At 38.6% G+C, this 23881-nt stretch overlaps 1 protein-coding gene across 3 annotated transcripts in view; it reads left to right on the top strand.

Annotated features, from left to right (window-relative positions):
* Nucleotides 1-23881, top strand: part of LOC122666203 (SH2 domain-containing protein A-like) — a 54323-nt gene continuing 30442 nt past the window's right edge. The window contains exons 1-13 of one of the 3 annotated variants that reach the window (XM_043862351.1): nucleotides 1-14; nucleotides 2074-2410; nucleotides 4621-4812; nucleotides 5104-5310; nucleotides 5392-5481; nucleotides 10584-10661; nucleotides 10764-10928; nucleotides 12796-13182; nucleotides 19994-20277; nucleotides 20812-20974; nucleotides 21347-21690; nucleotides 22048-22113; nucleotides 22331-22544. In XM_043862351.1, coding sequence (XP_043718286.1) covers nucleotides 2258-2410; nucleotides 4621-4812; nucleotides 5104-5310; nucleotides 5392-5481; nucleotides 10584-10661; nucleotides 10764-10928; nucleotides 12796-13182; nucleotides 19994-20277; nucleotides 20812-20974; nucleotides 21347-21690; nucleotides 22048-22113; nucleotides 22331-22361 — 2160 coding nt within the window. In that variant the 5' untranslated portion in view covers nucleotides 1-14; nucleotides 2074-2257 and the 3' untranslated portion in view covers nucleotides 22362-22544. Of the gene's footprint in view, nucleotides 15-2014; nucleotides 2411-4620; nucleotides 4813-5103; nucleotides 5311-5391; nucleotides 5482-10583; nucleotides 10662-10763; nucleotides 10929-12795; nucleotides 13183-19993; nucleotides 20278-20811; nucleotides 20975-21346; nucleotides 21691-22047; nucleotides 22114-22330; nucleotides 22545-23881 lie in introns of those variants that run through there. The other 2 variants (XM_043862352.1, XM_043862350.1) reach the window with 2 other exon arrangements.

Below are 23881 nucleotides of genomic sequence, written 5' to 3'. Positions count from 1 at the left end.
GAGAGAGATATTCAGTCTTCATCATCCCTATTGCATACGGTATTCTCATCAAGCCAGTGATCTTAGAGAATAGAGGGGAAGCACATTGGTCTTTATTTTCCACTGTGATTATCATCATTATGGATTTGAAACAAGATTAGTGATTCTACTTTGACCCTTTATTATTTATTTGTTTTGTGTTCTTGAACGGCCTGTGGAGATCCTGTTTATTTGATATCTTCCCTATTTGGGACAAATAACCAAAAGAAGAAAAAAAAATAGCAAAAATGAAGATCAAAGACATTAAACATGAAACCTCAAGCGATTCATAAAATGATTATAAAAAATGACTAGAATCAAGATGGAGTGCCACTAGTACCAATTCCTTAAACCATGTTATTAACAACTACGAAACAATTAAGGCCAGATTTGGTTTGATTCTTATTTTAATTTTTGGATTGATTTTATGGAATAGTCAACAAATAAATTTTTTGTAAAGAAATTGAAATTGTTTTGATTGTATCAATATAAAATATTTTAAGAATAAAAAATCCATCTGGTAGTTCAATTTATGAGAATAGATTCTATATATTTTGGGAAGGATGGTGGTGGCATGGAAGTGGCGGTGGGGTAGTGGTGGTGGTAGTGGCAATGGAGGGGTGGTGCCATGGTAGTGGTGAGACCGTTAAGAAAAAAAGAAGGATGGTGTTTTATTTTTTACATGAAATTAGTACTTTGCCAATTTGCCATCAAATTAACCATATGCTAATTAAAGAACAAGGATGAAATCAAATGAAATAGAAATTTTGAAATAGCTGATGAGCTATTTCAGAGTTTCTATTCACTAAAATAATGTGCTCTTACCCGAAAAAAAAAGGGGGGGGGAATGAGCCTAAACAATTTTCAAAATAGAAATCACCCCATGAAATTGAAATAGAAATAATACCAAATTAGGACTAAGTATAAGTTTAATGTTTATGAATTAGATGACAAAAATAACCCCAATTATTAGTTGTCAAATGGTCGATTTGTTAATTTTTAATTTATGAAGTCAACGTGCAAAACACATTTGCATGCCAAGACACATTTCATTTTCCCTTCGAATAGTGAGATGTCTTAAATAGCACCTTGTTTATTTATTAAACAGATTCATGGAAACCACATTGTTTATTTAGCTTAATTCAAGATGAATAAGTGACAAACTTAGGATAACTAAACAGTTTTATTTGTCAGATTCATGATGAACCAATTGGCAGACTCAGGGTAACCAAACAATTTTTAAGAAAGATTCAAGTCACAGAATCAAGGTAACCAAACAGTTTTTCAGTAAGATTTAGGTCATAGAATCAGGATAACCAAACAGTTAATTTGGCACAAAAACCAATCCACAGAAAGTCTCTCTATGGAATTACACTTAGACTCGATACATGCGCACACACAGATTTACGCAACCAGACCCTAAAAAGAGTAGAAGCTGGATTTGTAACATCTTCTAACTACAAAAGTTAAAACACACTTGTCAAACTCTTCCCATGTTTGTGTCAAGTTAAAATTTGAAATTATGAGATGAACACGAGGTCTTTATCACATGAACCAATCTAAGATTCCACTAACTACGGTAACACACTTGATTTTTCACGATTCTATTTGATTGTAAGGGAAATGCAAATATTTTTTCAAGGAAGTGAAATGTCTTTTACAGGAAAATTCTTTTTTGGTGTTTGGTTGCAAAAAAAAAAAGCAGATATTTTTCTACAACGTAAAATAAATTTTAGAGAAAATGTAAATATTTCCCTTAACTTCCTTTCCCTTCTCATTACTTCTCATTCCTCACTTCCTTGCAAACAAACGTAGTCAAAAATAAAAAATAAAAAAAATCATGGTGGATTGTTGGTATCAGCCCAAACCTAAGCCCAAGCCCAAGCCCACTATCAGTGACCAACCGAACCGAGCAGCACAGCCCTTGGCCCTAGATTTCATGCACAAGAAATGGAAAACGACCACATATAAAATGCGGGAGAAAGAAAAACAGCACCGACCGTTAATTAACGGCCGTCAAAGAAGAGAGACTGAGAGAGACCGATGGAGAGAGAGAGACTTCAGCATCTCAGACACCAAAACCTACTCAGGCGCTTAAAATTCCCTCTTCGTTGCTCTCTTAAACTTCCAAAATTTGTATTTTCATCTGGGTAACCAGAGATAGAGAGTCTCAGATTCTTCTCGGATACGGGGGAGGAGACTTCCTACCTGGGTTCGTTCAATTTCAACTGCCACAACCATGACTAGTAAAGAATCAGTTGTGCACGACGATGAGTATTCGCTGCTCAAAGACCTGAAACTGGAAATCGACACAGTGGAAGACACATTCTCTATCTGTCTTTGGATTTACCTTTTAAGCTCCAACCCCGTTCCAGCGACAATCATTCGTCAGGTCTCTCATTCCCCCTATTTCTCTGTTTCTATCTATCCATCCATCTATGTAGCTTTTTCCTGGGATTGTTCTGTTTCAATAACTTCTGGTGTTTTTGTTTTCCTTGTTAATTTTTTTCCGCCTTTGTTTGTACATTATTTCCATAACCTGCAAAACCTGGACCTTGTTAATTCGTTTGTCATTTCCCTCTTGTCACTGATTGTTAGTACATGGAAATGTTGGATGGTGTTTCTTTTAATATACCCAATTGCATTTTTTAATACGTGAGAGTAGTAATCCTCCGTTATAACATTTCACTAACAATTATTTCATCTGAATACGCAACACCCACTTCTAGTTGATAAATGTTCCTTCTAGTTCCAATATGTATATCTTCAACATCAACTTGTCATCAGAAGAAGCAATATTGAATTTCTTGATTATTACCTGATTCTGGGAGTGCTTATTTCAATGTTAGTACCATTTGATGTCTTTTTTCTTCCCATGATTTTTCTGCAAGGTAGCTATATCAAGAATGCATATGATCAACTGAAAATGCAGTCCAACCTTTTGACTGTAGTTCAGTTTATGCTATGTTGACTGAATCAAGTGATCATAAGAACTTTATATTGTGCTTCATCCTTTTTGCATGTGGTATGTATAAAAATAAAGTTTGGTGTATTATGCTTCCAGGGATACTCATATACAGGATACTGCTCAAGGGGATTCATTCCCTTTCTTTCTATCCCCTGGTATTTTTATCATCAAGAAGAACCCCAGCTGGGTTGTCAAGAGAAAAGAGAAATTACAGCTTTCCCATCACCTGTTTTCATACAGTTAAGGAAGATTGAAGCGTTTTTTGTTTTTTTTGGTTCTTCAAGTGCAGTTGACAGGACTGTTATGTGATCCGCAAAGTTGATGGGATGAAGATTCCGCAAAGTAGCCATTTTAGTATCTAGGATCGATTATTAGTATGGAAGGTGATGTAGAAGATGATGTCTCACAGAGGATTAAAGTAGGGTGGATGAAGTGGAGAGGGGCAACCAGAGTGTTATGTGATCGACGGATCCCTTTAAAACTTAAAAGGAAAGTTTTACAGGACAGTCATAAGACTGGCTATGATGTATGGTGCGGAGTGTTGGGCAGTTAAGAAGTGTCATATAGATAAGCTAAGCGTAGCGGAGATGAGGATTTTGAGTGGCAAAACCAAGAAGGATAAAGTAAGGAATGACCATATTAGAGATGGTTTGGGAGTAGCCCCGATTCAAGATAAGCTTCGAGAAAGTCGTTTGAGGTGGTATGGCTTTGTCCATCGTAAGCCTTCGGATGCCCCAGTTTGGAGGAGTGACTTGATTCAGATTGAAGGTACTAAAAGAGCTAGGGGCAGGCCTAAAATAACCCTAGGAGAAGTGCTGAGGAAAGACATGCATAATTTAGGTCTTGTCTCTAGTCTCTAGTATGATGTCGAATAGAGCTGATTGGAGGGCAAGGATCCATGTAGCCAACCCGAGCTAGTTTGTGTTTTTGACTTTTGTTACAATTTGTGTAGCTGACCCCATTCAGTTGGGACAAGGCTAAGTTGTTGTTGCAAGTGCTTTTGACACTGATGCTACTTCTCTTCCTAATTGTTTCTACTCAAGTTTTATCATCAAGTCGAAGGGTTGGTTCTCAAGATTCATCTCGCCAACCCCCACCTCCAAATAAGTCATGTAGATTGTGAATTTTGCAGTTCCAGGGTATGCAGATCTTTTAAGCATTGAATGGTTACGTGATCCATGATCACTAAGTAGAAGTGGTTATACATGGAACTTCGTTATATAAAACTGATAAAGTCCCTGACTGTAGAAGTTTAAGATATAGTTTGTGAGCATTATACTGTGACGGTCACTCCACCTCAGTTCTGCAGCAGAGCCCACAAATTCTATGACATATTAATTATAAGCTGATGAACGGTTGGTTCTATATTGAATTTATAGAAATTTCGCACTAATTGAACTTTGACAGAAGTTTTTGTCTTGCTGCAAAATCATTATTATGACTGATGTTGTCTGTTGGAAAACAAATGAATTTCTGTTTTCTACAGAAGCAAATACAGCCATAGTTAAGGATATATCCGTATCAAAACATGCTGTCCCTTTGTGTTCCTTATCTCTTTCTCTTGGGATGAAAATCTGTTTCACATTTTTTCCCCTCAATGAGAGGATGAATAATCATATTTTCTGCTTATACAGATGAAGTCTGACATTGAAGATGATGCACCCTTTCTGGTCTTGAATGAGGAGAAGAAAATGATGCTTTTCCCTTTGTTATTCCTGCACAAGGAAGCTTCAAATCCTGGAGACTCAACTTCATGGACTGTAGTTTCATCCACATCTTCAGAGATCGAGTGTCCATTGGACAAATGGGTTCATGTTGGATGTGAGGTCTGTCTCATCACACTGCAATTTTTATGGTCATCAAATAAGAGAATTGATTGCTTCAAAGATTTATTTCCTTTTCTACATAATCATTGCATGAATATGGGTCCCTATTTTTCTTGGTGTATTCACATAAGGTTTCTTCCTCCCCCCTTTCTGCATTTTGACATGTACTTTTTCCTTTAAGAGTCTTTAGTGCTTTAGGAGAAGATCTAATGTGATTATTGTTAGTGTAAAATTTTTATAATCTCTAATAGTGATCATGAATTGCTAATTCCTAAATTTGTTTAATACTAGGTATCTAGAAATTTTGTTCGCCTTCACATGAATGGGGTGGTGGTGGGAGAGAAGCCACTATCATCTGCATTGAAGAATGATTCTACTTTGGATGATATGAGAAAGGTAACTTTGGCTGGTGGGGGTGGTGATGGGAGATTTCAGAGTTACATTCATTATGCACAAGCCGTGCCTTCGACTTCCTCTGTTAAGGATTACTTTGTGAAGGTGCATGAAAAGATTTGTTCTTTTTTTGGGTTGTAATTCATGCAGTTCTCTGCTTAAGAAATGTCTTTTTTTTTATAACAGAACCCCCCACTGGAATTATCCATTGACAGTTCATGTGCTTCTGAGATTGAAGAAGGTGGTGATGGTGTTTGGAGTGTTGTTGGTGGCAAGGTTAGTTGTGCTTTTATATTTATCTCTATATCGGATATCATATGTTTTCCAGCGTGTGGTTATGGGTTCTGTAGAATTCTAATGTACAGTTGTATGTTCTGTTGCACTTATATATTTATCAAAGTGTGGTACTTATGCATACAATATCAAAGTTTCTAATGGTACTAGGAACATGGTTTCTTTTTATCAGGTGACATTTCTGACACCTTATGTCTATGCCCAAGATATGTATGTTCCATAGAACTCTAAAATATGTCACCGTTATATAACAACATTTCTATTACTAGTAAGTCTGTGTTAAACAGTTGATGAAATAGATACTCACTTAAATGCCTTACTGTGTGCTGTTAATGGAATAGATAAAGTCTATGTTAAACAGTTGATGAAATAGATGCTCACTTAAATGCCTTACTGTGTGCTGTTAATGGAATAGATAGTCACTTTTAACATTATTCTGAAACCTAAAAATTAGACTTTATCCTATCCTAGTCTTAGGAAGAGTTATTCATGCATTTTCTTCTGACAATTTGATGTTTGACAGAAAAGTGCCTCTGGGAAGGTGATTGTCTTAACCACCCATGAGATTTGAAGATCTATGACCATTTTGTCCTTGACTTTCTTTGTGCCGGCTTCAATTGGTTCAGCGATTTCGGAAACTAACTAGGTCTTTAATTTAGAAAATGAGAAAATAAATTGAGAAAGGCTGAATCAGAAGCAAAATGAATACCTGAGATTGAAAACTTTAATGGATTTTGTCTCTTATGAGCTTGGACAAAACTTGCTTGAATCTTGTTTGAATTTGAACTGTGTTATTTTCATCGGTTAGGCAATCGAACTTTCTCATGTAGCAAATGAATACCTGAAGAATGATTGATGCGGTCCAACAGCACGCGCTTCAGGCTTTGCTTATCAATAGGATCCATGGATGATCCAAATCATCCAATATCTCATGTGTCAAATCCTTTAGTTTCAAAGAAATTGTTCCTGTGATTTATGAAATTATTAATTTATGGATCATTTTACTGCTCTTTCTGTGCTTATAAACTGACATTACTAGCATTACATTTTTGTCATTTCTTTTTTTTTCTTTTCCCCCCTTTTTTGTTCCTCATCAGAAACTATGAAAGAAGAACATTTCCATGATAATATAAAGTATCTTTATGAAGCCAGGGGTCAATATTTCAAATCTAACAAAATGCTACAGCTACATGCAAAAGTCTCTCTGTGCATCAACATCACAGAAGAAAGCTATAGCTTAATCAAACAACAAGGTTCTCCCACAAAATAGAACTCTAATTGGAAAGTCTAGAAATTGATCCTGCTAGAATTTGTTTAAAATCAGTAGTCAATCCACTATCAATACGCACCTTATTGCTGAGTACATGGTCTCCCAAGGGTGGCTCAAATCAACTCAGCACATCAATTTTAACTCTTCTACTTGGGGTCAGTCACAAAGTTCATATTTTTCTATTTCACTCTACTTAAGGTCATGAACCCTTAATCCGAGTCAGTTCTGGCTTTCCTTTATCTTTGTAACAGTTCTGATTTGCACCATTTGACTTGTCACTGTTGCATTCCCTGATCTTTGTTACCAATGAATGAACCATTTCAATCAGATCAAATCAGGTCTCAATGAAACAGAAAGTATCATGGTACGTCTTCCTTCCCTGAAATGGAACTTTCATGCTGGAGCAAGAGCTAGCATGAAAGTCGATCTATGACGACCAGCGCATTTGTTCGTATTTCATTTTATTGACTTCCTGTGATCTTGGCACTTACTGGAGCTACTCCTAAGTTCCTCAGAATGCATTCTTTTCTGATAATGTCTATCCTCATCTCATCATTTATTCTTCTCAACATCTTCACTGATTGTAGCCCATCAAAAACTCATACCTTCCTCTTTCCAAACACCCCAATCCATGAAGGGGTAGCAGTCTTTAATATTCTTCCCACATCTCTGAAGGGAATGAGAAGCCAAACCCAAATTACTGCTTGTATATTTGGGTGAAAACCTTTATATCTTGAACCAATTGATGAAATAGCTTTATACGGAATGTAATTCTTTGACTACAAGGTGATGCAGGAGCAATCCCTTGGATCGACTCAAACCAGTTGGGGACCCATATGAATACAAATCTGATTCAATTAGGTTTTTGGATTCAGTAGGATATCTTAGTTTATTTATTTATTTGGATTTTTATTAGTTGGATTTATCTTGTAATTTTCTATTTTTAGTTTTATTAGGCTAATTAGTGATAGAGTTTATTTAGGAGTTTATGAGTCCCAAATAGATTGAGTTTTAATTTCAGTTCTAAATTACAATTAAGAGTCTTTTCATTTCATCTTTAAATTTAAGTTTTTAACCTATGCAAGATTTAGATTGGAATGAATTGATTTGTTTGGTTGAAACCTCGTGTGGTTTGATTGCTCGTGTGAGCCCCTCTTCTCCTTCTTCTTCTTCTTTTATTATCTTTTCTTTTCTACTGTTACCTTCTTATTTAATCCCACATTATATATTACGTATTCTGTTCACCTGGTTTGATGTCCGTATGCTGTTCTAATGGAGTAATCAGTCCTGACCTTTGCAAATCTGTTAGAGCTTCATCAGTTTGGCTTTCCTCCCAGATCGATTAAAAGAAATCCAAGGTCTGTATTTCGAAACCCTTCTGTTGGAAACTAAACCCAGAATTTAGGACTGTCTGTCAGATTCAGTTGCAGACTTTGATTCTTACCTGGTTCTTTGATCTATCGATTCGGTTGTCGATAATCTCCATAGAATAAGTAGTTGCGATACTCTCCCTAAATCCCCAACTCAATCCAACCTGTATTGGGGGAGATTTCTTCTCCAAATCGAGACTGGTTTCCGCTTTTGTTGGTTGAGTATCGTGAGAAAGAAGATAAGTTCCCCTCTTTCACGATTTAATTAGGTTCCTTATTTTTTGTTTAGGAATTGGAGAGCTTTAATAGGGGGGTGGGGATAGGGGATGGGGATAGGCCCCAAGGTGGTTTGAACTCATGACCTCTTATTTGAGGAGTTGGTCTTTGCCAACTGAGCTGACCCCTTGGGGGTAGGTTCCTTATTTTATTACCCCACTTTCCCATACCCCTTCCTTTACCCCTAAGTCACTCATGTCCTTATTTTTATCTTACTTCCAAGTTTACCCTCTTACAATAAATCTTATTTCCTTCCATTTCCCCACACCCATTGAAACTACCAATTTACCCTTTTGAGATTCCATTTAATTACAAATTTGCCATCATTTCTTTTACTTGGATTATAAATGTTTGAGTGGGCCCACAAGCGATCCGAAACAGGTTTCGGAACCCCGGATCCGCATCACAAGGGGTAGCTCAGTTGCCAAGGGCCAACACCTCACAATTAAGAACTCATGAATTCAACTCTCCTTGGGATCTAACTATAAAAAATAAATAAATAAATAAATAAATAAATAAAAGCTTCATATGGTGCTAGTCACACAGAAATGGAGAAATTGGTGTGCTACTTCTTGGGTGTGGGGAAGGGAGACTAAAAAAATTCCCATTCTGTGCTTTCCCTCCCCATATCACTAGTTAAGCATGAGTACAAATATTTCACTGTGAAGATCCCGTAAGTACTGCTTCCTCCATTTGGGACATGTCCACCTCAGTGGAGTATCTCACTAACTGGAGAGAAAGTGAATCTTTCACCACTGAAATGACCTTCTAAATTCTGGGATCAAGACAACTTCATCATTCCAGACTTCAAAATAGTGATTAACAGTGGAACTTTGATTTGCAACGAGGGGCAAACATGTGAGAACTTATCCTCTTTCCTTACCATTTTGGGTCACCTTTTTGATGTTACTAAAATGCTAATTAATAGAATATGGTACAAAACAAAATGTAATTTGATCTTCTCTAATCATTGAGTGATGCTTGTCTAAGACTTCTCTTTTTCTTCTAAATATCGGTGAAGCGTTTTTGCATTTACTATAATTTTATATATACAGAAGGACAAAGGTAAGATCCACCTGCAACCTTCTCCCCCCACCCCTTTGTTTTTCATAATCTTCCCTAAAAAATGAAATACTTTTATGGCACATGAATACCAGGCATGCAATCTTTTTCCTCTTCAATTTCATTTTTTTGGGGGGAGGGGGGTGAGAATCAAAATGTGCAGCGCTGCCTGGATTTTTCTTTTATTTTTCTATATTTTACATCAAATTAAGGCATGCCTACCCTTTTGAGAAACTTTTTCTGTTTGCTCACCCAAATATTTACCTTCTCCCTCTCTCCTTTCTATGCATTTCACTTCAGCTCTCTAATGTCTAACCCTATAAAGTGACCTGTCTAAAATCCCCCCTCTCTCTCTCACACACATACACACAAAAAAAAAAAAAAAAAAAAAAAGAAAGACACGAGTGCACACTGAGTATTGTAACTCTTCTCTCTTACTCAAAAGTGGATGCCACATCCCTGCTTCTCTCCCATAGGCTTTTCAATCAAAATGGCATTCAAAGCATTCAAAATTTTTTTTTTCTACTTTTATTTTAGCGAATGCTCATCAGTTTATGTGCCATCTCTTTTTTCTCTATACTTTCTGCCACACTTCATTCTGTAAATATTTTTCTTAAAAATTGATGACATGAATTGAAACTCCGCATGAGGATTATACATGCCACGAATTGAATATAAAAGATTTTGAACTGATTACGTAGAAGACATATTATATTTGATGTAGAATATATTTCTCATACATGCCACAAATTCAATATAAAAAATTTCTGATCTAATTACGTAGAAGACATATTATGTTTGATGTAAAATATATTTCACCATTAAAAAGAATTCAAAAAACTGGTTTTTATTTATGGTCTATGGCCTTCGCTATTATCCTTGATTAAGATTGTGCTTCCTAATTCCTATACATATTTCCTAATTGAATAAATTAGTGTTATCTGCCCTGTGTATCTTTTTTTGGTGAGAATCTGCCCTGTGTATCATACAGGCTGTTTTGGTAAGTCTAATTTGGACTTTGGAGCAAAATCCTTGTCCTTATTTTTTTAATGTACTTTCAATTGATTTATTCCTGTTTAATGTACTGATAATTTACCAAATCACAGGCATCTTGTCGCAGGAATTTCTCTCTAGACGTCGTTTTACTGGATGCCTTTGGTCATCCTGTAAACAAAGAAATGGAGGTTTGTACACCCTGATTTGTTATCTTCTACAGTTAGAAGCATTGTGTACAAGTTCTCCCCAAATTGCTCAATTGTTTACAAGGACTGCTGCTTGTACTCCAGGTTGTTGCTTCACTTTTATATGCTGACAATGGAGCACCTGTTGAAAAGCCCAGGGATTCAGAAGCTCCCCTTTTGACAAGCTATGATGGAATCGAGTATGCGTCTTATGATAGACCAAGTAAACTATTGCATGGTCGTGCATCCTTCAAGCTCAAGATATCTCAGGTGCTTACATATATAAGGAGACATTTATTTTGGCACCTTCTACACTTGCATTAATGGGAATGTCTAAGGTATATCTGTATATTGCTATGATGCTCTAGCAACAGCTTGCTAGTATGCATTGCGCTAATGCAAGAATTGGATGCCACCCGCTTAATGATTAAGGTCAGAGGTCTCCTTTGTCACACAGATACAATCACTTGACTTGGAAAAGGAGACTATCCTTGCAATCTACTCAATGGTACCTTAGGTTTATTCCATTAACCTGCTTGTCCTCCTTGATTTGATTTTTTTTGAAGTGAATACTGGATTCGTTAAAAATGTTGAATTGAGGAGAATATGCAGAGGTCACTGGGCCTTGAGTCTATTTGAACGACTTTTGTTGTGGATTTTACAGCCTTTATCTATGGACAGGATAAAAAATACAGTTTAATAGGCAAATTTTATGCTGGCAGTCAGAATTGTCCGCATGGTGTGAACTAGTGGCCAGTCCGAATTGTTCTTTTCTTTTTTGGACATCCAGTTATAATCTTCTTTTGGCAAAGATCCCTATCATTCTACTGAGGAAAAATTGCATTTCTCAGAAGGTCGAGTTCATGCAAACGGTTTGAATCGTAGTTTAAAAAATCAGACTGCTTTGAATTAAAAAGAGACTGGGTTCTGGTTTTTGTCTGGTTTTAACTGTTCAAACATGCATACATATAAAAAGTGGATTGAAAATTAACTAAAGTTGGGAATCAGGAAAATTATTTTTAAACTGAAGTTCTAACTAGCAATCCATTTTAGGGGGAAACCCAATCCCAGCCCTCTTCTCATACAAAGAGAAAGTGAAGAATGGAGACTGAAGAGAGAGAGAGAGAGTGTGTGAGGAGAGAAAGAAGGGGGGAAATGACGAGATAAGGTAAAGAGAGAGTGTGATGATAGAAACAAGTTATGTAATCTTTAGACGAGACCATGTTTGATGTGGAATCCCTATTTTGAAGTCTATTTTAAAGGAGAGATTGGGTCCTCTTGAATTTCCGAATTTGGATCTCAAAAGCTGGTACATTTCTTTTATATTGTGGTTCCTTTAAATCCAATTCCACCAATTGTAAGTTGGCAGCCACCCTTATTTTAGGAGATAGTTTTTTCTTTTGTATTTGGATCTAGAAGTTGTAATTTTTAGCCCAATATGGAAGTTTTTCTTTTCCTCTCTTTTTTTTTTTTCAATATAATTCCATCTTAGGTTGGTGCAAGCTTTTTAGGAGAGATTGTCTCCTTTAACCATGTTTCCGAATTTAAGTTTCATTTAATGTAGGAGCTTATTCTAAAATAAATAAAAAAAATCCAAGTTGGCGCCAATATTTTAAAAGAGATTCTCTTTTGCTCGTGTTTCCCAAATTAAGGAGAATTTTAAAATATTCAAAATTTTAGAGATTTCAAATAAGTAATGGAAGTCAAAATTGGAAAGTAGACTGCTTTAATTGTCTCCATTAAATTTTGGGCTTTCCCAAACTAGGCCAGATTTTTTAATTTCACAGTTCATAGAAAACTGCCGAAACCTGCTGGTTTGATGCAGGTTCAAAACTAACAAAACATTTGTTCAGTTCCAGTTAACTCCAATTCAACTGTGTGGCTTGGTCCATGTTTCAAAGGTGTGCTTCGTACTCGTTTTGATGACCATTGCCTTATTTATGACATCCCATGTCCAAATCAATGCTTCTCTACTGCAATACAATGACAAGTTGGATATAGACTATGTTTTCATAGTTGTATAGGGATAAAGTTTTTGTTTATATCATTACCAAGTTCTGTTGCTATTTGTTATGAGATTTATTATTTTGGTTTGAAAAGAAAACTTCTTGAATTATTTCCCTTTTTTCCGTTTCAGCTTTCATCAAAATGTGACAATAGGCTCTTCCGTATTCGATTTGATTCACCAAAAGCTGGAAGATATCCTTTTTTTGAGGCTTACTCTCGCCCAATCCGATGTATCTCAAGGAACCGTAATACCCGGACGTCCTCTCTGCAGTTAAAGAAGTCAATTTCTTCAGCTCATCTACTTGATGGGCCTCAGTCCTTGGGTTTGGATGATGGATCCCCAGAAATTCAACACAATATTGGTGATGGTTTCTTTCCAGTATCAACTGTACGCGATCCTAAGTTCGCTCCTTCTCCAAAACGTGTAAAAGCAGGACCTGAAAAATCATCTGTGAGGGTCCAGGCTGACCCCATTTTAGAGCCTGTATACAACTCAAATGTCTTCACCACTAATCGGGTATTTACATTTTCTTTCCATTATTCGTTTCTATTGCAAAATCTTGAAATGCCATTCAGAAGAGTACAAAGATATACTATGAACTGCTTAATGGTGATATCATCCAAAGCAGTTTATTTTGTACCTAGGAAGTCTATTAGGTGCTGGCCATAAACATAAATTTAAACTACACCGAAGAGAGCCTTACTGTTGGTTGAATCTTCTCTTCATATAGCTGGAACCTTGGGTTCTTTTCTCTAATTGGTACTGTGGTTAATAAGTTTCATGCGATGTTTGAAAAGGCATATGAGGCTTATGCCTTGATAACCCCTTAAGACAAGGCTCAAGGAGGAAACCTCATGGGACAGCATTAGAGGAAGAAAGTTATTGAGGTGTTTTCCTTATGTTGACGGGCATGCACCTCAGATATTAATAGAAAAGAGGGTGTGTCTTGATATTTAAAAGATCTTGTTTGCCCCATAAGGCCCCCATTCCTGTAATTTGTTAATCAGACACCTTGTTGTTTTTTTTTGAACTATGAATGGTTTTTAAATTCTTTCGAGTCTCTATTTCACTTTTAAAGGTTTGTGTTAGAGTTGTTAGAATATCTTGTATAGGGGTAGTTCTGAAATTGTCTAGTTATAAGACATGACTAAGTTGTATTTTTACTTTATTGTCTTATTTCTCCTTACCTCCCTAGGGAGGCTTGTGTAATTTGGAAGACTTAATGAATGAAGCTAATATGTGTGTTGAGAATCACTCTCAACACACACAATCGATTCTCCCATTCTCTTCTCTTCTTCTCATCTCTTCTCTCCTTCTTCTTCTTCTTCTTTGTATACTCTTCTCTTACCGATTCGATCTACCTTTGAGTTTCAACTTGGTATCGAGCCAACATCTCTCGGTTTGAGAGTCACCTGAGCTCGATCCTCATCTTCTCCTCTCTTTGGAACCCTATAAATGTAAAGGGGTTCCATTGGAGGCTGTATATGTGAAACCTATACTCCTTACGATCTTGGGAGTGGTATTCCCTAAGTTGGAGAGAGTTTCGAGCGCTGAAGGTGACTTGAAGCAATGGAGGAAGACGGCAAGTTACCGCCAGCTTGTGAAGCTTCTTCTTGGTTCTCCTTCTCTTCTCCACATCTTGGCATGAGACCTATTGGAGTTGCATCGCCTAGGGGTGTTGTTTCAGACCCCAAAGCTCTTGGTTGTTGAAAAAGAAATGCTTGCCTTCTTTGCTAGATGTTTTTGAAGACTTGAAACCAGGCTCTGTTTTTCCGCCGCTAGGAGTGTCTCGCTTTCGATTCTGCCTTTGGCAGCTTGGATGACCTTGGAACTTGTCCCATTTGTGTCGTATGGGAGTGCTTTTTGAAGCCCTAAGAGCCTGCCTGAAGGTGGAGGGTCGAGGACTGCATCTTTTTTTTCTCTACACGAGTATCGGCTGCTCTTTTTTTGTCTTCTCGAGGTCTGCTGTATTGGATGGCTGAATGTGATAGTATTACATCTTGATACACTTATTGGGTATTATGGACTAAAGGTTCTTGGCTACTAGCAGAATTTGGTTTGAGTTATACAAGTTTTTGCTCTTCATATGCTTGCTGTTTTTTAGGCTTGGCCTCAGCCTTGTGGTTTGGTTGATTTGGGACCATATTTTGTATTGGTCTGTCTCCTTGTTTTGGGTTGAGTATACTCCCCACTTGCGCAAACAATTTATATTGATTGTTGAAGTATTTGCCTATTATGTCCACTGTGTCTGGACAAGATTCTGAGGTCAGTGGACCAATTACAGCCGGCAGCCCAAGTGGTGGTTTCCCAACCATGGCTTCCTTTGATAACCCCAACACCCAGATCTCAGTTGTGAAGTTGGACAATACCAACTATTTGGATTGGTCCCGTTCCGTGAAGTTGTCTCTACGTAGTAGGGGGAAGTTGGGGTACATTACTGGGTCTATCACGCTCCGCTACTATCGATGCGGGTTATCTCAGTGGGAGACCAAAACTCCACCGTCGTGACTTGGCTGATCTTTTCCATGAAACCCGAGATAGGTCGGAGATTTATGAGTAAGGAGACTGCTAAAGATATTTGGGATGGTGTATCCAGAATTTTTGATAGAGTTGGAGATTCCACGAAAGTGTATCAAATTCTCCAAAAATCATTTATATGAAACAGGGTGATAGGAGTATATCCGAGTACTACAACTCGTTATTAGCTTGTGGGAGGAGTATGATCATTATACCAATCTCCAGCTTGTCCAATGCTGAGGATCGTGCAAAAGTCTACAGGAGCGAAAAGGAAAGGATCCTTATTTTGCTTGGTGGTCTTAACTCAATATGAGCCCCTTCGCCAAAAATCTTAGGGGAGGTCTCCATTTCCATCTTTGGATGATGTGTGCGATTATTTGCAAAGTGAGGAAACCCGGAGGACCACTATGGATATTGTACCATCAATAGAGAGGTCTGCTCTTGTTTCCAGTTCCCAAAAAGACTGGAAAAGTGGGGGGAAAGGCCGTGAGAGATACAAATGTGACCATTGCGGCAAGCTTGGACATACCAAGGACCGGTGCTGGGATCTTCATGGGCAGCCCCCTGGTATGCGTGGTAGTTCATCTCATGCCCGTGGAGGCAAGCGAGGGGGAGCTAAGGCTCATTCTGTGACATCTGAGTCCGAGCCACCTGGACCGCAGCCTGCTCCTGATTCCCTCTCACAGGGATGATATTGCAGCCCTACGTCGGTTGATGTCTCACCTTGGAGGGTCGACTTCATGGTTCTAGCTCGGAGGGTTGACTATACGCCTCGGCTCTGCAGGTCTCATCTGCTACCCCTACTTGCATCCACTGGATCATTGACTCTGGAGCTTCCGATCACATGACCGGTATGTCCCGGTTCTATGATTCCTATTCCATTTGTTACGCCGGGACAAGGTAAGGGTTCTTGATGGTTCCCTTTCCTCTCTGTCTCTGTAAGGGTAATGTCGGGGTTACTCCTTCTATTTCCCTTGAGTCTGTCCTTCATGTTCCCGACTTTGCTACTAACCTATTATCGTGAGTCACCTAACCAAATCCTTACATTGTTGTGTCACTTTCTTTCCTTCTTATTGTGTCTTTCGGATTTGGAGACAAAGAGGGTTATTGGCAGTGGGACCGAAAAGGAGGACTCTATCTTCTTGAGCCACGATCACTGCTCAATCTGCTGCAGCTTATGTTTGTGGTCGGCACGACCGAGTGCTTTGAGTCTGTTATGCTTTGGCATCAACGTTTGGGTCATCCCTCTTTTGTTGTTATGAGGAGACACTTACCCCACTTGTTTACTTCCTTTCCCGCATCTTATGTTTTTCAATGTGAATCTTGTATTTTTGCTAAACATTGTTGCACATCTTATCCTTATCGTGGTAATAGATCTACGACCTTTTTCCCTTGTTCATACCGATGTTTGGGGGCCTTCTCCTACTACTTCCTTATCTGATTTTCGTTATTTTGTTTCATTTGTGGATGACTATTCTCGGTCTACTTGGACTATTTTGTTAAAACAAAAGAGTGATGTTTGTGATGCTTTTAAGGAGTTTTATCACTTTATCAAGATTCGTTTGGTACTCACATCAAAATTGTTAGATCTCGATAAGGGGGTGAGTACATGTATGGGGGCTCCAACAATTCTTTTCTCGATAAGGGCATCATCCATCAATCAGCTTGTGTTGACACCCCACAAAAAATGGGGTGGCTGAACGCAAAAACCGCCATTTGCCGGAAATCACTAGGGGTCTTCTCTTTGGTATGCACGTGCCTAAGACCTTCTGGTCTGATGCCCTTCTTACCGCTGCCTTTCTTATTAACCGGATGCCAAGTCCACTCCTTGGCTCCAAATCCCCCTTGGCTCTTCTTTCTCCTCAATCCTCAGTTTTTTCCTTGTCTCCACGCGTCTTTGGTTGTGTTTGTTATGTACATGTCAACAAATCAGCCCGCACCAAGCTTGATCCCAAAGCTCTCAAGTGCATCTTCTTAGGTTACTCCGATTCCACTAAAGGGTATAAGTGCTACCATCCTTCTTCCCAAGGCGATTTCTCTCCAAAGATGTCACCTTCTTTGAGTCTATTCCTTTTTTTCTTCTTCCCCTCGCCATTCGTTCAGTGGAGAGTATTAGCATGAACGAATGCGGATGTCATTCCCTTCCTATCTCCTTTACCTACCTCTACTTCCCCATTTCTATTTGATATTGGAAAGTATAAAGAAGTGGATGTTGTGGATGATGCTGATGTTGATGGTATTGGCGATGGTGATGCTAGCAGACAAAAGGAATACAAGGGGATAAGATTTAAAGAAGATGGTGTATTCATAAGAGGTGAATGCTTGTTGAAGGAAAAAGGGAAGCAACCATGGTACAAGCGACCCTGCCAAAACCCCTCTTTGGATCCACATCCTCGCCTCATCCTCTTGATCAGGTAATTCCTCTCCTTCGAATTAGATCTTCCCATTGCTATTAGAAAGGGGAAGAGAACTCGTACTAATCCCATAGCCCAGATTTGTTTCCTATAACTCCATTTCTCCTACAGGTGTTGCTTTTTCCACTGCTCTTGAGTCTTCTTCTATTCCCAAAAATGTCACAGAGGCCTTATCCAATCCAAAATGGATGCAAGCAATGACTGAGGAAATGGTGGCTCTAGAGAAGAACAATACTTGGACACTTGTTGATCTTCCCAAGGGGAGAACTCCGCTTGGATGTAGATGGGTTTATACAATCAAGTATAGATCCGATGGTATAGTGGAAAGGTACAAAGCTCGGCTGGTTGCTAAAGGGTATAGTCAGGTGTATGGCATTGACTACCAGGAGACTTTTGCCCTCGTGAGCCAAGCATAACTCCATCAGGGTTCTTCTTTCAAGCAGCCAATAAAGATTGGCCTATGTACCAATTAGATGTGAAGAATGCATTTCTTCATGGAGATTTAGCGTAAGTTGTGTACATGCAGCCTCCACCTGGTTTTAAGTGTCCCAATTGAAGGGAAAGTGTGTTTGTTGAAGAAAGCTCTTTATGGCCTAAAGCAGTCTCCTAAGGCCTGGTTTGAGAGATTTAGACAAGCCATTCGAAGAATGGGTATTCCAGTCAAGCTGACCACACCTTGTTTATCGGAGAGGTAATGGTACGATTACAGCTCTCATTGTCTATGTTGATGACATTGTGGTATTGGGAATGATGTTCTTGAGATAGATAGATTGAAGTCTTATCTCGGCTAAACAGTTTGAGATCAAAGACCTTGGAATCTTAAAATACTTCTTGGGTATTGAGGTATCTAGATCAAGGAAAGGGATCAACATTTGCCAAAGGAAATTTGTCTTGGATCTTCCGAAGAGACAGGGATGATGGGGTGCAAACCAGCTACTTCCCCATTGATCCGAATCATAAACTTGGTGATGAATGTGGTTCTTCTCTTATAGATGCAAGCAAGTACCGTAGGTTAGTTGGGAAACTAATCTATCTCTCCCTAACTCGACCGGACATCTCTTATGCGGTTGGAGTGGTGAGTCAATTCATGCATGCTCCCAGGGGTGGACATCTGGATGCGATATATCGCATCATCAAATACTTGAAATCCTGTCCAGGAAAGGGCCTTTTATTTTCCAGGCATGACCATTTACGTGATTGAAGGCTACACAGATGCTTGATTGGCTGGTTGGTTCCGATCACTGGAAGATATCCTTTTTGAGGCTTACTCTCGCCCAATCCGATGCATCTCAAGGAACCGTAATACCCGGACGTCCTCTCTGCAGTTAAAGTCAATTTCTTCAGCTCATCTACTTGATGGGCCTCAGTCCTGGGTTTGGATGATGGATCCCCAGAAATTCAACACAATATTGGTGATGGTTTCTTTCCAGTATCAACTGTACGCGATCCTAAGTTCGCTCCTTCTCCAAAAGCGTGTAAAAAGCAGGACCTGAAAAATCATCTGTGAGGGTCCAGGCTGAGACCCCATTTTAGAGCCTGTATACAACTCAAATGTCTTCACCACTAATCAGGTATTTACATTTTCTTTCCATTATTCGTTTCTATTGCAAAATCTTGAAATGCCATTCAGAAGAGTACAAAGATATACTATGAACTGCTTAATGGTGATATCATCCAAAGCGAGTCTATTTAGTACTCTATTGTGCAAGTGGGAATGTATGACATTTATTCTCCACGAAGGGGAGTGTTAGAGTTGTTAGAATATCTTGTATAGGGGTAGTTCTTCATTGTCTAGTTATAAGACATGACTAAGTTGTATTTTTACTTTATTGTCTTATTTCTCCTTACCTCCTAGGGAGGCTTGTGTAATTTGGAAGACTTAATGAATGAAGCTAATATGTGTGTTGAGAATCACTCTCAACACACACAATCGATTCTCCCATTCTCTTCTCTTCTTCTCATCTCTTCTCTCCTTCTTCTTCTTCTTCTTGTATACTCTTCTCTTACCAGATTCGATCTACCTTTGAGTTTCAACTGTTTGTGGATACAAACTGAGGAGTTTTGGGGGCCCACTTTCCTTCAGTCCTATTTTTTTTTTTACTTAATAAATTATTTGTTAGTATTTGTTTGAATAAAATCCTTTTTGATTCCCTCTTGATATGAATCAATGATTGGACACAAATTTATTTTGACCTGGAAATAGTTTTCATCAAAATTTTCTAAATTAGTTCTTTTTTTTATGTAATATGTTTAGGGACCATGATATTTACACCTCATGCATCTGTTGGTCTAAATACCTCTCCACAACTTTGCCTTTTGAAATGCTTTTTTTTCTAAAGAAAATTTCTATCTTTACTTGTATGTTAAAATTCTATTTTGTTCACCACTAAACACAGGGTGAGAATGCTTTTGGGAAAAGTTTGGAGGAGAAACATGAAAACCTTGAAGGAACAGACAATACCCCATCTGACTCCGAAAGTGTTCAAGCAAGAATTTCCGCTTTCAAGAAGGTGACAATCTGTACAAATCCAATTTCAGATTTGACAGTGTTTAAATACTGCCTAGGAAGCATAAATGAGCGGGCTTTACTGCTCAAGGAGATCACCACATCTGCTACTGACCAGGAGATGGAAGACTTAGCACAGCAGGTTTCTCTGTACACAGGGTGTTTTCACCATAGGTAATGGTTTTAACAAATTCGATACTTGTGATGAGTTGGTTAGCCTTGAATAGATTGCTTGATCATCACCTGAACCATTCAAAGAGGAAAAAACATCAAAAGCATGCACCTGGAATAGATTGCTTGATGGTTACATATGTTCTCCTATTTTATTGCTTTTGAAAAATATTGAGACCTGAGTAAACATTTTTGACCATCCATTCTATATAAACTGTAACTTTCTTTTGCTTTTTGAATCCATCAAATACTCCAAATCCTGCCCCTCCCCCCAACACAAACACACACACACAAGAAAAATGTGGGAGGAAATCAAATGATTGTCTGGTTTTGATCATCACCTGCATTAAGGTGGCATGGGGGCTTCTTACTTTGCCCACCAAATGGTCGATGGAACCCTCTTCTTGCTTTTGCACCATATGCACTGATATGCCATTAATTGGTAATATTTGTAGTCTATTCCAAGCTTTGTACTATATCCTTTACCTGTCTTAGTGAACCATTCAGTGAATCAGTATGACCCATTTGACTTCGCAGGTGTCAAATCTTAATTGCAAAACAATTGGTACAAGAAGGAGCAGAAGTGTGGAACTCTATCTCACAAAACAGCCACCAGGTTCTTTGGGATAATGCAATTTTTGAGATTGAAGAGCAGTTCTTGAGGATCTCTCACTGCAGAACTAGGTGTCTAACAGAACAGGTAACTTGTATTTGTTTTAGGACACCCAACATTTGACAAACTCATGAGTTGAAATTGATTTTCCTGGCCATGGGAAAACATGAGTAGGGTGAGACAACCTGGTGATTTCATCTTATGGGAATATAAACCTATTGGTCATACGGTTATATCCCTGAAAAATACCATGGGTTGACCTTACTGTTGAATCGGGTCAGTCACTGCATTAGGAACTTTGAAAACTAATGAGAGTCGGGAAATCTATCTTTGAACCTTAGCCAAGCCAGTTGAACTTGGTAGGTGTGACGAAAGGAGTTTGCTGAGCAATTATTGCATTTGATTTTCGTGACAAATATATTGAAAGCCTGATGAATTCTCTTTGTTCTATATTTCAAGGACTTGGACCTTCTGCGGAGAATTGCAGGATGCGGAGACTATATGACACTAGAAAATTTTGAGAAGATGTGGCACTGGTTATACCCAGTAGCTTTCTTGTTATCGATAGATAGTATAAATGCCATGTGGCTGTCTACATCACCCAAGTGGATAGAAGGTTTGATTACACAGGACGAGGCTGAGTCTTCACTCAGAGGTCCAAGGGGACTCCAAGGGCCAGGGACTTTCATTCTTAGGTTTCCTACTTCTCGGTGTTGGCCCCACCCAGATGCTGGTAGCTTGGTTGTTACTTATGTTGGTGCCGATTACACACTTCACCATAGGCTGCTTTCAATTGATCATAGGTGTGTTCTTTGTTTCCAGAATGCAGTTTTTTTTTTTTAATTTTATTTTCCTTCTGTTACAATAGCAAAAAGTGCTAGTGATAGGAAGTTGATGTTGCTTCCCCCTTGGCCATACATTTAGCAATCGGTAGCAAATGGTGTTGCGTTTTTCAGCTGCTGTCAGTTCAACTAGTGGCCTAGATTTTGTTGAAAATGCATGTCACATACTCTGCTTCATCCATACTACTATCAGAGTGAAACCCAGTTATATTTATGTATATAATTATCTAGTACCTCTTATGCTTGTGTAAACATCTATTTATTAAACTTTTGATTCTACCACTGAAATTGACATGATCTAAGTCAATCCTGTCACAGGGATATAAATCAAAAACAATTGCAAGACTTGCTATTGGCAGAGCCTGAACTTACTCGATTGGGAAGGCAAGATATATCTTATCTAATCTCTTTCTTTTCCCCTCTCAATTTTGAGGATTTGAAACTCTAATCTCAGGTCTCCACAGTGCAATCAGAGGACCAAAATCTGATTTCTATTGCTGCCACATGTTGGTTTTACGTATTCACACATTTTTTTTTGTATGCTCAGCTGTGATGCTTGAATTCGTCTCATCCTCATGATTGACTTTGATTTGAAATCCAGAGTAACAAGGGAGCTCACCAATCATGCTTGAAATGGAAATGGAGGCCGGTTAAACTTCCTCAGTTAGTGAAGATGACTGATCGTTGATGAGCTCACCCTTCTTTTGTTCATTATGTACATTTGTAGTCCTGATGTAATGCCATCTTTGGCTGAAGGCATATAAACAATCCCTGTACAAAATAGAGGACCTGAAATAGAAAAGCAACCATTTTTTTCCTATTTATTTTGCAATGCCCATGAGATTTGTTATTTGTTACAGCATGACCAGTTCCTGTGATCTTTATGTGGTTCTGGCTCCATTAGAGGGACCTCTATATGGGATCCAGATCCTCTCCAATGAGGAACGCGCCCAATGAATACCCAATGAGCATCTAACGGCTGGGCTGGCTGGGTGCATGCCTGGATGTGTGCCAGGAATCTTTTGCAAATAATGAATCTCAAGTTGCAATTTTTTAAATTGGCTGAAGAAAAATGAGAGGGGGGAGAGGGGGGGGAAGAGATTTAAAGAGTCTTAAAAATCAATTTATAGAATTGAGCAAGTGAAACAAAGACATGAGAACTTCAAATTCAAGATCTGAGGTACTTCTTTCCTTTATTTATGCGCTTTGCAGTAGATTTTTGGATATGTTGTGGATTTATCATAAAAAGGTAAATTTTATGCTGCTAAGTTCTATCCAAAGTGTCTTCAAATTTTATGCAACACTGAGACGAATAAAGTCCGGACCTTAGTCCTTAGTCCTCTCTGTCTAACCTGTCTTAGGTTTCTTAAACATCTTAGAAACACCATGAACTCACGGGGTGAAGTAACCATGTGATGGACATAGGCATTGGCCCTGGTGGTTGGCATCTCGAGTTCAAGTCACTCCTCCCGTATTGCATGCTTGACATGCACTCCTTTAATGCTTTCAATTAAGTGCAGCCCTAGGCCCTTGTAGACTCTTTGCGAGTCTTTTAATGGCCAATAGAACGTAACCATGCGATTGAACTCTTGGATCATCATCACGTTCGTATCCACTATTGACAATGTTAGAATTACCCTCCTTTTCAGCGGTTTGACAATTTGGCTCTCCTCCAACTATGGCTGGAGGATCCAACCCAGTAAAACAAGGGGTGTTTGGGTCATTTCACACAAGGGTTTCACAAGTGAGCCCCCCTATTTTTGTTAGGCTGGATCCTCCAGCTCTAGCCACAGCTAGAGGAAACCCAAGTCCTCCTTTCCCCGCACGATGCTATCGATGCTCCATGGTGAAGGAATTGAAAGAATAATTGAGTCCCCACTCCCCACAAAGAATATATAAAATTTGGCCAAATATTCTTTGTGCTGGGCACAAGATGCATCCAAACACATGAGGATGGGCGAAATATAACCACCCTGCCCTTTTGAATGGGGACCCATATGCCTGAGTACAGCCTTTGCTCCCAGGCAGGGAACAATTGCCCATAAAAGTTTGCATCTCACATGGATGATTGGAGAAACTTTCCTAAGGGTTTATTTAATCTTAAAATTTGAACAGTTACCAATACCTAAAACCTTGCGACTATGCACGGTTG

This window comes from Telopea speciosissima, chromosome 6 (genome assembly GCF_018873765.1).
Source record: "Telopea speciosissima isolate NSW1024214 ecotype Mountain lineage chromosome 6, Tspe_v1, whole genome shotgun sequence".
Classification (NCBI taxonomy): Eukaryota; Viridiplantae; Streptophyta; class Magnoliopsida; order Proteales; family Proteaceae; genus Telopea; species Telopea speciosissima.
This window is presented reverse-complemented; position numbering and strand designations above follow the sequence as displayed.